The sequence below is a fragment of the Grampus griseus genome (genome assembly GCF_964374135.1).
Source record: "Grampus griseus genome assembly, chromosome: 4".
Classification (NCBI taxonomy): Eukaryota; Metazoa; Chordata; class Mammalia; order Artiodactyla; family Delphinidae; genus Grampus; species Grampus griseus.
Genome location: NC_138997.1, coordinates 112,364,265 through 112,381,037, shown reverse-complemented (window position 1 = coordinate 112,381,037; position 16,773 = coordinate 112,364,265). Strand labels below are relative to the sequence as shown.

The window sequence follows — 16,773 nt, the reverse complement described above, 5'->3', positions numbered from 1 at the left end:
TTTCTTTCTTGCTATGTAGTCTTTGCCATACATAAATATTTCTGTTAGAGTACTGGGGAACTGTCTTTTCCATTCATTTATAACGTGCTTTGTTTTTATTAATTTTGATGTTCCTTTTAAAAACTTGTAGAAGTCTGACTGTAACTGCATGAACTTGCCAATGAATCTTGTCCTGTGTTTGTACATTTTGCACATATTTTATTGCAGGGGGTTATTGCATAACCATTAACTGATAAGGTCTAATTTAAAATCTATTGCATTATCTTTTCTTACTATACATTTTAATCATAATTAGGGACATAATACTATGTATATTTTTGAAAGTCAAATTATATATTTTATATATGCTGTGTCTTGTTTTAAAGTCAACATGTTACATTGAAATTAGTATAAAACTTTCCAACTTTGCTATGCTTTATTCATTTATTAACTATTTGTTGAGTCTTTACTACGTACATGTCATTGCTAAATGTGGGCACTGTGGTTGGAAACAAGCAGATATTGTTGTTGCCTTCATAGGACTTACATTCTAGAGAAGACAGACAGTAAACCACTTAAGGATGGCATGTGCTTTGCGGAAGACTTGTGGGAAGCTCTGCTAGCACTTGTGTGACCAAGTCTGGGTTATCAGGGATGGGTTCCTGGAGCAAGAGACATTTGAGCTGAGCTCCAAAAGATGAGTTAGGCATTCCCTTGGTAAAGAAGGAGGTAATAGCATTCTGGACAGAGGGATAAGTGCATGCAAAGGTGCTGCGGTGAGATAGACTCAGAGGGTTTGGGAAGAAGGCCAGGGTGGGCCGGAAAAGAGAGTGAAAGGAGGAGGATGAGACGGGGACTAGATAAGGCAGTTCTTTGAAAGGTACACACTGGAATAGATTTTGAAAAGATAGTGTGTTGTTACCATGTACATTAAATATTGGGAAGTTCAGGTTTTTGGTAATTAGGTAAGTTGGATTATACAGGTTGATTCTCCTGAGAAATGAACTAAAAATTCTGGATAAAGGAAAACGTTTTCATGAAAGTATTGTGGTGCTGCTAAGATGGTAAGAACGGTGAGGCTAAGCCACTAAATGAAGGTTAGAACTTCAGGTAAGTTGAGTGTTGAAGTTGCTTCTGTCCTGGTTGACCTAGCAAACTTGAGTGTTGATTTCCATGGTCTTGACTGAGGTGGGGAGTCCCAACAGGAGACACTCCCATTAAGCTGATGCTCCCTCCCACCTTAGGTAGTTAAGAGAGAATCTGAAGGAAACCCCACCCATTCCCCTACCCCAGGAGACTGAGCACAGCCCTGAGCTTTAGACTTCAAAGCTCAGAACTGTTCACATGGGCCAAACTCATACTACCCGGGTTGTATCAAAAGAAAACAGATAAACAACCCAAAAGCCCTCAAGCCATGAAATTAGTTTTTGGTGGTTCTTAACTGGACATGCTTCTAAATATTCAGCAGAAGCAAATGTAGACTGTCGCTAGAGCATTACTCCTGTGTCCTAGACCTCAATTTATTCCCACAAATAATTATACAAGCGTAATGAACAGCTTAAGTAAAAAATGATAAAGTATACAAGGAAACATAGCACCAAAGCAAGGAAAAAAAAAAAAAAGGGAAACTACAGTTGGCACAAGCAGACCTGCAGAGACTTCACATACTAGAATTACCAGACATGGATTACAAAGTAACTATACTTGCTGTGTTTATTAAAACAAAAACAAGTTTGAAACTACTACACGGCACATAAAAGTATAGAAATGACCTAGCAGTATAGAAAAGAGAAAGATAAGAGGGAAGCCAGCGTGAAGGTGTGCATTAGTGCAGGCAAGAATGAATGAAATGATGGTTTAGGTTTAGGTAGCTTGCAACAGGGGGGTTGGAAGAAAGATGAGTAGGCTTCCCTGGAAACTTCTTGTTTGACTGAATGTCTGATAGGAGCTGTTCTCTAGCTTTTATTTATAAGATTTTTGAGGGGAGGAAAACATGATGAATTAAGGATTTTGATAAATTAGTTCGAGACAATTAAATTTTTCATGTATTTCAGTTGGTCTTTGGTTTGGAAACAAAAATTGTTAAATTTGTCATGCATGATGCCATGCTTTTTGGCTCCTGGAAAGAAAGCCATAAATAACTAATTATCTGGTTTTGAACAGATGATTTGTATTTGAAGAGAATTCTTAGTGTTTTTATGTATACTGTATTATATATGAGTTTCTTTCGAGTTAAATGAAAGGTAGTTAGCCCCCAAATAGTTAATTAGATTCACTTATAAGTTACTACCATTATTTTTAGTTCTATCAGAGAAGCTCCCCTTTGCGTCTCTGATTGCTTATCATCTAATTAGTATTTTTTAAAAAGCTGGTCTAATTGAATATGAACTTTTGAGAGATAAAATTGAAGGCCCCTGGGCTGACCCCAGCTTCTTGTCTGACAGCTTGTGCTGGTGGCTCTGATGGCCACATATGTGAACCGAGAGACAGCAGATATTTGTAAAGAATTAAAATCTTCAACAAGTGGCCAAGAGCTGTTGTACTTTGCAGTTGGTCAAGATGCTGGCCATATGTAGTTGTGTGTCCCACATGGGACAAGATGCTGGACCCACAGGGGTGTGCTTTTTCTGTCCTTGCGTTCTAACCCCTTCCCCTTCAGTTGTTTTTGTTTTGTTTTGTTTTTTGGTGTGTGTGTGTGTTTTGAGAGGAGGTGTTCTGTCAGCTGTGGATTGTAAGAATCTGTGACCAAGTGGTTTTGAAAAGGGAAGAAAAAAAAGCAGACTTGCATTTCCTTTTTCAGGTGCCATGGAGATGGGTTAACGAGTGTAATTGATGGACTAGCTAGGATTGCTTTGTAGTGAAAGCCTAAGCTTTAGTAGCCTTTTCTGCTTCTGCCAGATTCCCGATTACTCACAGGTAAAGAAGTTCAGAGCTCGTTTTAGAGCATTCCCCAAAAGCCTCAGTTTTTAACTTGATTTATTTTTTTCTGTAAAATGCTATCCATTTGAAGATGTAATTGTGAAAACTGTGATTGGATTACAGATAGTGACTCTAGTGTCAAGTCCTTGCACCTGACTTCTGATAAAAAAATAAAATCCTCATGTGAGGGATAGAAATACAAGTCTGAGGCAGAGGGAAATAAATGTTTTCCGTAGCCAGGGTGGAGTGGAACCACCAGCATGTGGCAGCAGAAACTCCCGTTTCATGCGATGAAGAAATGCTTGTGGCATGCGGGGCAGATAGAGTGTGAAATAGCATCAGGAAAAGAGGTACCCAGGGACTTTGGTTTTAAAATTCAATTTCAGAAGGAATGCAAGCCGACTTCTGGATTTCAGACTGTTTGGCATTGTGAGGAAAGAAAGGACTTTAATTGGTCTGGCTTTTTCCTTTTAATTACAAAGTCAGGACAGAGTCATTCTACAAGCTGCTCCCTCATTTCTTTTTCATTGCCCCATCAGGAACAGGTACTTTATGCATGGGACACAGGGTTTCCTTTCTGAATTCAAAATTTTAAATTGACATGGCCAGAAAGATCTACGGTCATAATTTTCCTTAATGACACTTATTTAGGGAATTGATAAGTGACCCTCCTAAGGAACTAAAACATTCAAGCAATATTTGTCAAATGATTCTCAGCTGAACTAACCAGTTTTACATCAGGTTGGAATGAGGGTTTTTTAGATGCAATTGGAGAGATCTGGACCCCTCCACACCCTTGACTTCCTCTCCAGATGCTGCTTTGCCGAGCCCTGCCCTGAGGGGTAACCTCTCTAGCCTAGAGATAGTCACCAAACTGTGTTGATGGATCCTATTATCAGTTCATTCCCACACAGGTTCTGTTTACCCACAGGAGACAACCTTACATTTTTATTGAGAAGGTTGAGACCATCTTGCATTAACCGCCTCATCTTTTTCTAACTCCACGTCATCACTATTTCTTCTTTTCTTCATTTTTCACCCTCCTTGTCAGAGCTCCTTTCTGTGTGTTCTTCATCCCAGACTTCTCCGTCTTTCATTTCTTTCCTGTTACCCTCTCCTGGCTTTTCATCCTCCTCCCTTGTCTCATTCTATGCCACTATTTTCTTCTGCCTATACACATGCTAAGACCTCCCTTTTCTTGTTAAAAAAAAAAAGAAAATCTTTTCTCCACTGTGTGTCTCCGCCACTTTACCACTCCATCTCTTTCCTTCATCATCCACTGAAACTCCTTGATTAAAGAAAATTTAAATTCTGATGCGTTTATCCAGTGGATTTTTCCGCCCCCCCATGGTCATCTTCCTTAGCCCCTCTGTGGCCTTCACATTAAAATTTTTTCTTTTTCCATGACCTGCATATAATCATCTTGGTTTTCTTCTTACTCTTTCGACAAATGCTTTCCCTTTTGGCAAGTCTTCTTTCTTGGAGAGCTTATCCATTTTCTCAAACTGGGTTTTCATTTTAGTGTTGATAAATTTAAAAATTTATCAACCTTTCCTGAATTTTTTGGAAATCTCCTCTTATAGTCTTGCTTTCTTCCTAGGCCCATCTCACATGCAGTCAATTCTTTTTCTCCCCTTAAGTTTGTAGTCATTTATGTAAGAGAAAGATGATAGCTTACTTCATATTTGAACTATTGTAACCAACACATCTGCATGGGCCAGTTTATTATAGTAGATTTGACTTTCCTTGCACATTGAACACATGATAGAAGTGGGAGATACTCCCTAGATTTAAACTACTTGAATCCATCTTGCTTTGGAGCAATATCTGTTAAACTTTCCTTTTCTTCGGTCATCTTTGAAAATGTGAGCAGACATTTAAAAGATGTTTTACCTAAGAAGATGAGAGTTGTTGAAATATCGAGTTGAATGTATATCTTCCTGTCTTTCTGATAGTGCAGGGAATAGAAGAGCGGACAGGTGACTAGGGGAAGGTGTCACATGCCTGAGTTAAAGAAGTACTGACTTCTGCTTAATAGCAAGAGATGGGATTATAAAGCATTAACGTTGATTTTCCTGTGGCTGATTAAATGAGTTACACTTTTTTTTTTTTTTTTTTGCTGTACGCGGGCCTCCCACTGTTGTGGCCTCTCCCGTTGCGGAGCACAGGCTCCAGATGCGCAGGCTCAGCGGCCATGGCTCACGGGCCCAGCCGCTCAGCGGCATGTGGGATCTTCCCTGACTGGGGCACGAACCCGTGTCCCCTGCATCGGCAGGCGGACTCCCAACCACTGTGCCACCACGGAAGCCCACTTTTTAATATTCTTATCCTGTATGTGTAGCATTCCAGAATAAAACTCTCAGACTCTTAGGTGTTTCAGAGTGGGGTAGGACATTCATTAAAGTCTGGGTACCTCACTGGGGAGTTGGAAAGGCCAGAGTTAGGGACAGCAGCAAATATGAGAGGGAAACCTAGATCCAGGACCAAGAGTCAAGTTGATCTTAGGAACTAACAGTAGTGGGCAGGCCTAAGGACAGGCCAGATGCAAGATACGTAGAGGCTGGTGATAATATAACCAAGTCCAATGTTCAGAAGACCAGTGAGCAGTCGGGTCATTGAGCACACAGACAGTGCAAATTAGAAAAGCAGGAGAGGCCAGAAACTGGGGCACACTGGATCATGAGGAAATCACAATAATTCTTCCTTGGTCTGGAGCTCAGTCCTACCAAGTGGACAACCCAAGAGCTCATAGATAGACTAAGTGAACCAGGTTCCCCCAATAAAGTGGAGGTGAGCAAGGTCAAGAGAGAAGCTAGATCGGAAGATGACTATTGAAGAGGTCATGAAGGGCATGTAGAAACCTCTAGTGTGAATAGTCCAGATTTAGAGGAAAGGGAATATATAAGGAGCTCAGATGAACCACAGCAATCAGAAACCCCTTCTTACCCGTTTTTAGTGACTTGTATAAGACTCTAAATGGTTCTATATTGAATAAAAATTTTCTGTACATATACCTTTTCACTCTTTCATATTTCACCAAATATTTACTGAGTTCCTAGTTAGAAAGCTAATAAAGTACTTGATCACTGGTCATTATTTACTGAATATGCTGTATGTCCCAGCACTGTTCAGATATACTGTTTACTGCTGATGTCTGTCATTTAGGGGTGAATCAATAGCCATTGTAACTCCTGTTGGGCCAGAATAGGGAGTGTAATGCTATGTCAGCATCCTGTTTATCTGCTCTCATCAGGGCAGTGTTCTAAATGATTGAGGTTTCAGATCAGTTAAAGGTCACATTATTTAAAATTTGTAAATCACTTTTGGATAGAGATTTTAAAAATAAGCTCTTATTGATAATAATATATTATTTAAAATTTTATTTTGATATTGATAATATAAATCATCATTGTAGAAAACTGCAGAAAACATCATGACAAAACTAAAAGCACCTGTGATACCACTTCATAGAAATAACCACTATTAACGTTTGGGTGTATTTCTTTATGATCTTCTCCTCCCCGCACCCCCTTATTTTAACAAAATTGCATTGGTATTGTATATAAAGTTTTGCGTCCTGATTATTTCACTTCCCATTATTACATCGTGAACATTTTATCCGATCTTTAACTATACTTTAATGACTATGTAATTCTGCTCAGGACTGTACCACAGTTTACTTAGACCTTCAACTGTTAGATTATTTACAACATTTTAACTATCATAAAACAGTTTTCAGACAGCTATCTTTATGCATAATGTTTGTTGGCATCTCTGATTATTTCCTTTACGTAGATTCCTAGAAGTGTGATTATTAGTTAAAACATACCTGGCTTACCTCTAGAAACAAGGGGCATTTGCAGTTTATGGTTTCACTCAATTCTCAGATTAACTCCACAAATAGCAAAGTGGGGATGGAACATACAGTCGCTGACTAGGAGTAAACAGGGGATGTGATCTGGTGACTTGAGTGACCCAGAACTCTTGCTCTGTTCTTGGGTCTGCTATCTAGTCGGTTCCCTTGTTTGAGGGAAGAGGTTGAAATTACCAGTAGACAGTATGTGTCATAGCCATAGGTGCTCTGTGCTTAATGGTCTAAGGGCTTTTGTGTGTTTTTGTAGGTGTGAAGGTGAAAAGAACTAACACTACCTTTGTGTAATAGCTTATCAATGGAATAATATTAATTACTGCTACTTACGTGCTGTTGTTATTTTTTAAGTTCCAGTTTTTCTCTTAATGTTCCAAAATGCATTTAGCTTTCCAGATTCAGACTTCCTAAAAAGTTTTCAATATGTGCATCTAAATTAGATGTTTTTCTAAAAAATGTCTAAATTATTAGTTGCCAGGGGTTGGGGAGGAGGGAGGGAAATGGGTATGTCTATAAAAGGGCAACCTGAGGGATCATTATTGTTTTTTTGTTGGTTTTTTTTGTAAGTTTTGATAGTGTGGTGTTTTTTGCTCAATGACAAACTTAAAATCAGGTTGATATTCATAAGTAGTACATTTCATCCAGATATTTTTTTCATTAAGCTTGTCTTCCATGAACAGAAGGAACGAATGTTTTTTTAAAATTTCACTATAACTAAGTTTTTTAAAATGTGAAATATTTTTCTTTTTTCTCTCCCTTTCAGCCATGAAGACTTTGAATTTATTTCAGGAACACGAATGCGCAAACTTGCCCGAGAAGGCCAGAAACCTCCTGAAGGTTTCATGGCTCCCAAGGCCTGGAGCGTGCTGATGGAATACTACAAATCCTTGGAGAAAGCTTAAGCTGTTAACCCAGTCATTTCACCTTTGACACCTCACTGAGTAACAAGAGGGGACCATGTAGTTACTGTTGGCATTTCTTTGTGGTGGTATCTGTATGGACATGCTTCCTAAAAACAGACCCTTTTCCTTAACTAGCATCAGTTTTGGTCTGCCTTATGAGTTCTGTTCTGAACTAGTGTAACACACTCCTGGTTTTAATGTATCTTTTCCACTTACTATAGTTAAATATTCCTACAATACAGTCTTTCTGTATTATATTTATGCATCTGTCTCATTATTTTTCAAGCTGTTATATCAGTTGTAACCAATAGTATACACATTCAATCTCACTTTTCATCTCTTGAAAAAAGAAAAAAATCCACTAAACAATAAACTTGGCTAGACCTTGTTTTGGGAATTTTACAAGACCTCTGTAGCATTTAGATTTTCTTTTCTACATTGAAAGTACAAACTGCTTTCTTCCTTCCTTCCCATCAGCTATTGATCTCTCAGCTGTTATAATCTAAAGTATATTAATATCTATGTAAGCCCTGAATGAACTTTATTCAATAAAATTAAACTTTTTGGCTTATTTATGTGACTTTTTAAAAATATTGTTTTGTTTACACATACCTTATCCTTCTTGTGAAGAAGTTTCTCATGGGGAAGGGAAAATACAGGCGTCAGGCATCTTTCATTACTGGAATCTATTGATAATAATTAGTTCCAGGCACTGTTTCAGAGTGAATTTTTAAGTGGGAAAATAATAATGCATTCTCATTCCATCCAAAAGCTCAACCTGTTTCCCCAAATATCTCTCTAATATTCTTAAATACCTAAGATGGTGGTACTAGTAATAGAGACAGGATAGAGGGAGGTTAGTTCATGGCAGGGGGCGGGCAGCATATCAAGTTTGCTTTTGTAGTATATCCTCAAGTACAATATTCAAGAGGAGATGCTTATTTAGGGGCTGGATATTTAATTTTGGTTGAGATGCCAGCATTTTTGATTTGCAGTCGTATTTCCTATGATGAAATAATCTTGCGTGATCTGGCCTTGAAAATTCAGCATTACAAAGACATGGCAGATTATACACAGAGAGAGTGTATTGTCATTAATGCAAATGGGAATAAAATACCACTAGGAAAAGAAATAGAAGGAAAAACGAAAACAAAGTAAAAGCAGATCACTGAGGGAATCAATTAGAAAGTTGATAAATAGAAAAAAAATGGAGAATATGAGTAAAAGTTTCTAGTGGATGGATTTATTCACTAGTGGATACTGAATGAAAATATTCATTAGTGGACAATGTAAAAAGTATATGAATGCGTATGTTGATGGGAAGAATTAGAGGTGATAGTTGATATGAATTTTTTGGTTACACATTATCTAGATCTCTTTTAGGGAGATCTCCTTTATATAAATCTTGTATACATCTTCAATTTTTATGTATATATAGAGGTTGAAAGATTGCAGAGTGGCTCTCCAACCACAGACAGCTAAGGTGTGACATAGCGCTTCAGCTCAGCTAATTCAGAAACTCCAACCTGAAGTGTTGAATGTGTAGGAATGATGCAAAGTTGTAAGGACAGAATGAGTCGTGGTTTCATGGTGGCAGCGACACTCAAGATTCTGGGCGCAGTGGTGGTGGTGCTCATGGCAGTGGGGGTCTCCTGTGCAAAAGTAGTACCCTATCTTGAATATTCCAGGGCATGATTTTGGCTGAGTCCTCTGCCACTCACCTCCTTTCGTTCCTGACCATTTTCCAAGCCTCATTCTTTTGCATTTTCTGTCAATTCTGTAAGAGACCCAACAGCCTCCCCATATATTCCTTTGCTGCCTAAATTATCTAGAGTTTCTCTTGTTTGCCAAGAACCTGATTGTAACAGGTGATGTGAAAAAAATGTATACTTCACATTAAAATCTTGATACTGCTAAATTCAAGGTGATTTTTACTGTTAGCATATTTTATTTATTTTAAAATTTATTTATTTATTTATTTTTGGCTGCGTTGGGTCTTCGTTGCTGCGCGAGGGCTTTCTCTAGTTGCCGTGAGCGGGGGCTACTTTTCATTGCGCGGGCTTCTCATTGCGGTGGCTTCTCTTGTTGTGGAGCACGGGCTCTAGGCACGTGGGCTTCAGTAGTTGTGGCACGTGGGCTCAGTAGTTGTGGCTCGCAGGCTCTAGAGCGCAGGCTCAGTAGTTGTGGCTCACGGGCTTAGTTGCTCCGCGGCATGTGGGATCTTCCCGGACCGGGGCTCGAACCCGTGTCCCCTGCATTGGCAGGCGGATTCTTAAACACTGTGCCACCAGGGAAGTCCCTGTTAGCATATTTTAAAAGTTTAAGTATAGAGAAAAAATTTTAATACTTAGCACTCAGAAAACTTATCCTTCTAAAATTACAAAAATATACTCATAAAATCAAGCTGAGAATGTTTACAACAGAAATCAACAGCATCAGGGTGAAATGTGATCGAAAAAGGAGCTTTGTGTTCTGTCACGTAATTGTCCTTTCTTAGTCCCATAGTGCGCCTTGTCCTCAACCGACCGGAGTGGGACATGATAAGAACATGATTCTAAGCCCCTCCGCTCTTGGGATTGGCCACCCACTTGTGTGTTTTAGAGAGACGGAGAAGAAAATAAAAGTACCCAGTGATTTCTACCAGTCCACAGGTTGGTATGTGTGTCTTTAATCTACAAATAGGAAATATGTAGAAATTTTATTTTTCTTTCCCAGCTCATAAAAATGACCCCAAACCAATCTTTATAAACCTTTACCCCTTACACCAAACCTCTACTTCCAAGTGGTGTTGGAAATCTGAATGCCATTTTTATCTATCCATCAGCTGGAAAAATGAATGGAAAAAGAATTATTTTTTAAAAAAAGGAGGAAAAGAAAGTGCAGAAATGTTTTGGCAGAAATATAATGTTTTAAATCTGTCAATTCTGTATTCCACTCTGATAAGACCACGTATTTAAGTTTCATTTCCATCCAAGAGGGGAACAATTATGTCCATATCTTGGAAGTTAGCATTTAAATACCTTATCAGGAAAAATTCAGAAGTCATGCTTCCCACATATGGTAGATTTTTATTAGCACGTATGTATCCAGGGGTGAGTTGGCTCACAAGGTAAGGAAGTATGTGCCGACCGGGCTGCTTTTATGTGTGGGCTCTATTTCTTAGAGGGCCTATAAGCCTCTTTGTATTTCTGCGGATTCCATTTCCTCCTCCACACAGTCTTGTCCTGAATATAATTATATGTAAGTTGTGCAAAACACATTCTGCCCTCCTAACTCTCAGTCAGTCTTTTCTGGACTAAGGTAAAAGCTGGCCTCCCTAAAGGTAAGTACTTGAGGACTATAATTGAGCCAGGCGTGTGTTGAGATTGGAACCTCTTTTTCCTAACTTCCTGTTTCAACAGATCCTCAGGAAAATGGCACTAGAGTTTAGGGCCTAGATTTGAAGAACTGAAATTAGAAACGTGAAAAATCTCATCATGGACCTTTATTTCCCAGACCTGCATCAGCACTGAGCATCTATAATGATCTGCCTTTGTTAGGAAAAGAAATTACGGTTACCAAAGAGGAAGGGGGGGGGGAATAAATTGGGAATCTGGGATTAACAGATACACTCTCCTATATATAAAATAGGTAAACAGCAAGGACCTATTGTATAGCACAGGGAACTACATTCAATATCTTATAATAATCTCTAATGGAAAAGAATCTGGAAAATTGAAAAAAAAATACAGATGTAGGTGTGTAAAACTGAATTACTTTGCTGTACACCTGAAAATTGTAAATCAACTATACTTCAATTTAAAAAAGGAAAAGAACAGGAAAACCTCTCCACTGAAATGAATTAGAACACCGACTCCCTCTCTGCTTTTCCTCCAACAGCTCTGGCTTGTCCTCTTTGAAAAGTGTCTGTTCTCTCGGAGAGCATAACCACTTCTATTGCCCAAGAGAAAGTAATTATCTGTTAAAAGTAAACTGGGGCCTTGCTGCACAATCAGGTCCTCAAGAAAAAAAAGCCAAGCGAAGGAGAGACTGAGTTCTGTCTGACCCATGACTGGTTCACCACCTGGCTGCCCAGAGCCTGCCCCGAATGACTTTGAACCTCAGTGTGTGGCTAGTGCTATTTTGTGTGATCTATATGTCGTACATAGGTGCAGTTATAGCAATATGACTTTTGATACGTTGTGGGCAATTCTAGTGGGCATTTGCAATCAGAGAGTTTTGAATAAAAAAAGTTTATTTAGGAGCCATTTAGACTTAAACAGAAGCACAAGCGTAAAAGAGAGTATAGTTTTGTGGTTAAGAATTCAGGCTCTGAAGTCAAACTTGACCAATTTCTTGTTGATTATGTGACCTTCAGCTTCATGAGGCCTTGATTTCCTTATCTGTGGACGAAAGGTTATAGTCAGGAATTATATGAGGTAATGCTTGTAAAGCACTGCTCCTTTATTATTATTACTTTATTTAAAGATGTAGTCTTTTGGCCAGGAAACACAGTGATATCAATATTTATGAGACTATACCTTGTAATCTTTGCTTCAAAAAACCATTCTCTAGCCCACTGAGCAAAGTGACTAAATACAGATATATGTTAGATACAAATCTAAAGGCAGACACAGTATCCCTGTTTCAGCCATACTTTCCCCTCAGTTTTTCCCTGTGTCCAACTTCTCCTGTGTTTTCTAGATTAAGAAAACTAGTACATTTTTGCAAAGAGAAAAAGCAGAAAAATATACACATTTGCCTAAAGCAAGCATAGACTAATCCTGTGAAAAAATGATAGTCCTTTGGGAAAGCATCATCGAGAGGAAGATCAAGATTAGAAAGGTAGTTTATTCTCAACATTAAGTTTACTGAAGAAGGCCTGCCTTAATTAATGTGGTCATTACCTATATTAAAGCTGCATTTTACAAGTGTTAACACTTTTCATTTAAAAGTTCAGCTTGTTGACACCTCTGATCAAAGCATAAAATCTTAAATATATTTAACTTTTAGAATTGAACTGTAAGTGGTGTTTCATGTACTAGAAAATTATTTGTATCTTCTATGGACATAGCAGGAATTAAAGGTATTAGGAATATGAAATACAAAATAGTATACTGTTTCCCAGAGTTTTCCACACAGGGATTTTTTTTTCCTGTTTATATAGTCAAAAGATCTCATAGCTAAGAGTAGGATAATGAGTAAAGAATAGCATAAAATTTAAATTTATCTTGAATAATCAAAACCATCATAATAGCTAACATTTGCTAAGTGCTTACTATTTTATTTGCCAGACACTGTGCTAAGTGCTTTACATGTATTATTTTGGTTAATGCTTATAACAGTAACTGGCATAGTAAGAAATATTAAGAAAGGAGAAGAAAAATTTTTTTCAAAGAATTGCAGTAGAAATTAACAATATAATTTTGTTAGAAGAGAAATTAACATTAAAAGTTAACTTTGATAGAGGTTGAGTATAAGAGAAACGTGCAAAAACCAAAGTCACATAAATGTGCAAAAATCAAACTCTGTATTAACAATCATTGACTACAAGTGAAAATGTCTGTTGCAGGGGTCATCAAAAGGACATGACTGCCAGTTGACCTGCGAACTGGACGCAGGCAATCAGAGATTCCTCATCCCTCTCCATCCTTGGAATGTACATTCCGCTCACCATTCCCACAGCCAGAGCCATTTCAAGGATGCAGCCTTGAGAGATAATGTGTTGTTGAGACCATCTGGATGGTACGCGGGGCTGAACCCTGTTAAGGCTGCTATACACGCTCAAGATTCTGACGGGTGGGTGTGGAGATGTACTCATTTTGCAGCCTTGGGAGACAAGCCTTGTAAGTTTCCCTTGCTTATTAAAACTGCCGCCTAGGCATCTGGAGTGGCTGCTTCTTTCTTTGCTCCCTGCCCTCTGTGTTCAGGAGCTGTTTTCAGATTTCACTGGGGAAATTCCTAAGTTTGTAAACCAGCAATGTCCCAACAATGACAGTCACACAACCTGTCAAATACTTAGGAACAGAATTAAGAAGAAAATAAACGGTCTACTTGAGTAAAACTATAAAATTTTATGAAAAGACATAAAAGCAAGATCTAAAAAAGTGGAACAGTATACCTTGGTCCCAGGTGAAAAGGCTTAATAGCATAAAAATGTCAGTTTTCCTAAAATTCATGATTTTGAGTCAATTAAAAGCTCAATGAATCTTTTAGGGGGGGAATTACAATTTTATCAATTCATTTGGAATAACAAGTACTAAAAAGGCAAGATAATTATATGACCCAAAGACTCAGGAAAAATAATAGTAGTTGTTTTTAAGCCACTGAGTTTTGGGGTGCTTTGTTATACAGCAATAACTAATTAATACAGGCATTACAGCCCATGTATCAATTGTACTCACCAGCTGATGATGGCTGGGGAAATTTGGGTTGTGGTAAAGGTAAAAAAAGGAAGGGAAACTGGAGTAGCCCCTAGAAGCTTTATGATTAGAAAGATAAATGGTAGAACCAATTAAAACAGCAATGGCAAGATAAAACAGAATTAGGCAACACTGTATATAAAAAAAAGTGTTGAGTTACAGAGCTATAAAATAGAATATATCCTTGATAAAATAAGAAAAAAACAGAGAAGCAGAGTTCTCTAGACCAGGAGTTGGCAAACAGTGATCTGGCTTGCTGTCCGTTTTTGTAAATAATGTTGTGTTGGAACATAGCTACACACGTTTAAGTATTGTCTGAGGCTGCTCTGTGCTCCAGCAGCAGAGGTGAGTAGTTGAGACAGGCACCCTATGGCCTGAAAAGCTAAAAATGCTTTTCATCTGGCCCTTCACAGGAAGAGTTTGCCGACCCCTGCTCTAAGCTGACAATTACTTCTACAGCAGGGTTCCTACTAAAAGAAGGGGACAGACTTGGGGAATGGAGCAATACACTCAATATTTAGTCTGTATAGCTCACCCTTCTATTCCCTTCTTCATCTTGGATGGGAGTGAGATGGCAACGGGGAAGAGACCCAGACCCTCAGCAGGTTTAACCTGCAAAGTCAGAGAAATCAGAGTGGTACATGCTCAACTGCCTCCTATCATGGGAGTGAGATTGGATGCTTCTGATAGTAACATGTCCAAATAATTCAATTCAGTGTCAGACTTGCAGTCTGACTCGATTTGGAGCTATGTTGATTGAACTGTTTACTGAATAAAACAGTGTTTATTTTATTTTACTTATTTCTTTTTTTTTAAATTAATTTTTATTGGAGTATAGTTGCTTTACAATGTTGTGTTAGTTTCTACTGTACAGCAAAGTGAATCAGCTATATGTATACATATATCTCCTCTTTTTTTGGATTTCCTTCCCATTTAGGTCACCACAGAGCATTGAGTAGAGTTCCCTGGGCTGTACAGTAGGTTCTTATTAGTTACTTATTTTATACCTAGTATCAATAGTGTATATATGTTTTTTGCTTAAAACAACACACATTTATTATCTTATAGTTTTGGAGGTTGGAAGTCCAAAATTAGTCTCATGGGCTAAAATCAAGGCATCCAGCAGGACTGCATTTTTTCTGAAGACTTTAGGTGAGAATATGTTTCCTTGCTTTTTCCACCTTCTGGAGGCCACCGGCATTCCTCAGCTAGTGGCCTCCTCTTCCTTCTTCAAAGCCAGCGGTGTAGCATCTTCTGATCTCTCTCTCTCTTTGACTGTGATTCTCCTGCCTCCCTCTTATAGGAATTCTGTGATTACTAGAACAGAGTTTTTAGCATCATGTTGATCCAAAAACATTTCTTCTTCTTCTTCTTCTTTTTTTTTTTTTTAACTTTTTTGCCGCACCGCGCAGCATGTGGGGTCTTAGTTCCCCAACTAGAACCCTCGCTCCCTGCAGTGGAAGTGCAGAGTCTTCACCACTGGACCACCAGGGAAGTCCCCCAGCAGTATTTCTTCTGGTGATGGGAACTAAAAATTTGTGAATCCAAATAGGTATATTTTTAAAATACATACAAGGCAGAGAATAAAAATAAATGCAAATTTTAATAAGCAGTGGTTCCAATAGTAGTTCTTTCACTTTTATACTTACAATGACTGTCCAGGCAATTACAGATTCACAATGATTGGTGACAGGAACATCAGGTTTATCAGCAGAAACACACAGTGTGTAGTGCTGACAGATCATCATGCGTGTGTTCAGGGCATATGAGCTGAGGTTCCTATGAGAACGTTCACCTTTGCATTTCCTGACTTCCATGTTTTAATTTGTATCCTGTGCATTGTATTAACATTTTTCTTTGCATTTAGTTTCCTTTTAAAAAATGAGAACAAAAGAAAAATTTTAATATCCCAATCTCTCAGGACAATCACCATATACCACAAAATAGCTGCTTCGAGAGTCTTAGGTTTGAACATTGGGAAGGGATTTGATTCCTTTTATTCATATCTCTAATGGATTAAAAGTATTGTCCTCAAAGCTTGCATAAAAATTTTTCTTTTACTGCCAGAAATAAACAAAAGAGAACAAAGGACCTCAATCAAGAAAAGAAAATGTAATACAGCTTAGAGACAAACTTGGAAACTCAGTTTTGAGTGATTAAAATATATTAAATGGAAACTTTTAAAAGGCCGTCTTTTTAGAAAAGGGACTGGGGTGATGACACTGTCTACTGTGATAACTCTGAAAGAGAGCAGAGGTGATGTGAAAGCAAGGGACTTTGGGGTATTATGTTAACTGGGATTTTTAAAAAATGTGAAAGTACTTGATCCAGACCTTTCCATACAATAGGTATTCAACATATGTTTGTTTCCTCCCCTTTTGAAGTAGACACTACGTGTTTTCCAGACTCTCTCGTAACTATCATTGGTCATGGGACCAATTTGGGCCAAGAAGACATGAGAGGAATTCTGTTAGGGTGGGGGCTTTGCTTTTCTTATAGAGAGGACACAGCTAGCCACATGGTATTTCCTTCCTTCCTGTCTGGTAGGCAGACTTAAGAATGCTTCATTGGCGAACTCGGTAACAAGATATGGTGCACGGTATTTAGCAATTTCTGCTGTATTTGAAAAAGTCTAAAGAAATGTTTTTCAAATTGTGGCCTTGACCCATCTATTAAAGATACTTGGGTTGGTATCGCTGGGTGA

General features: G+C 38.3%; 1 protein-coding gene across 2 annotated transcripts in view; it reads left to right on the top strand.

Moving 5' to 3' along the window:
• Positions 1–8,233, top strand: part of PAPSS1 (3'-phosphoadenosine 5'-phosphosulfate synthase 1) — a 108,718-nt gene extending 100,485 nt beyond the window's left edge. For both annotated transcript variants that reach the window (XM_082653504.1, XM_082653505.1), the window contains exon 12: positions 7,530–8,233. In XM_082653504.1, coding sequence (XP_082509630.1) covers positions 7,530–7,668 — 139 coding nt within the window. In that variant the 3' untranslated portion in view covers positions 7,669–8,233. The remainder of the gene's footprint in view (positions 1–7,529) is intronic.
• The last annotated feature ends 8,540 nt before the right edge of the window (positions 8,234–16,773 follow it).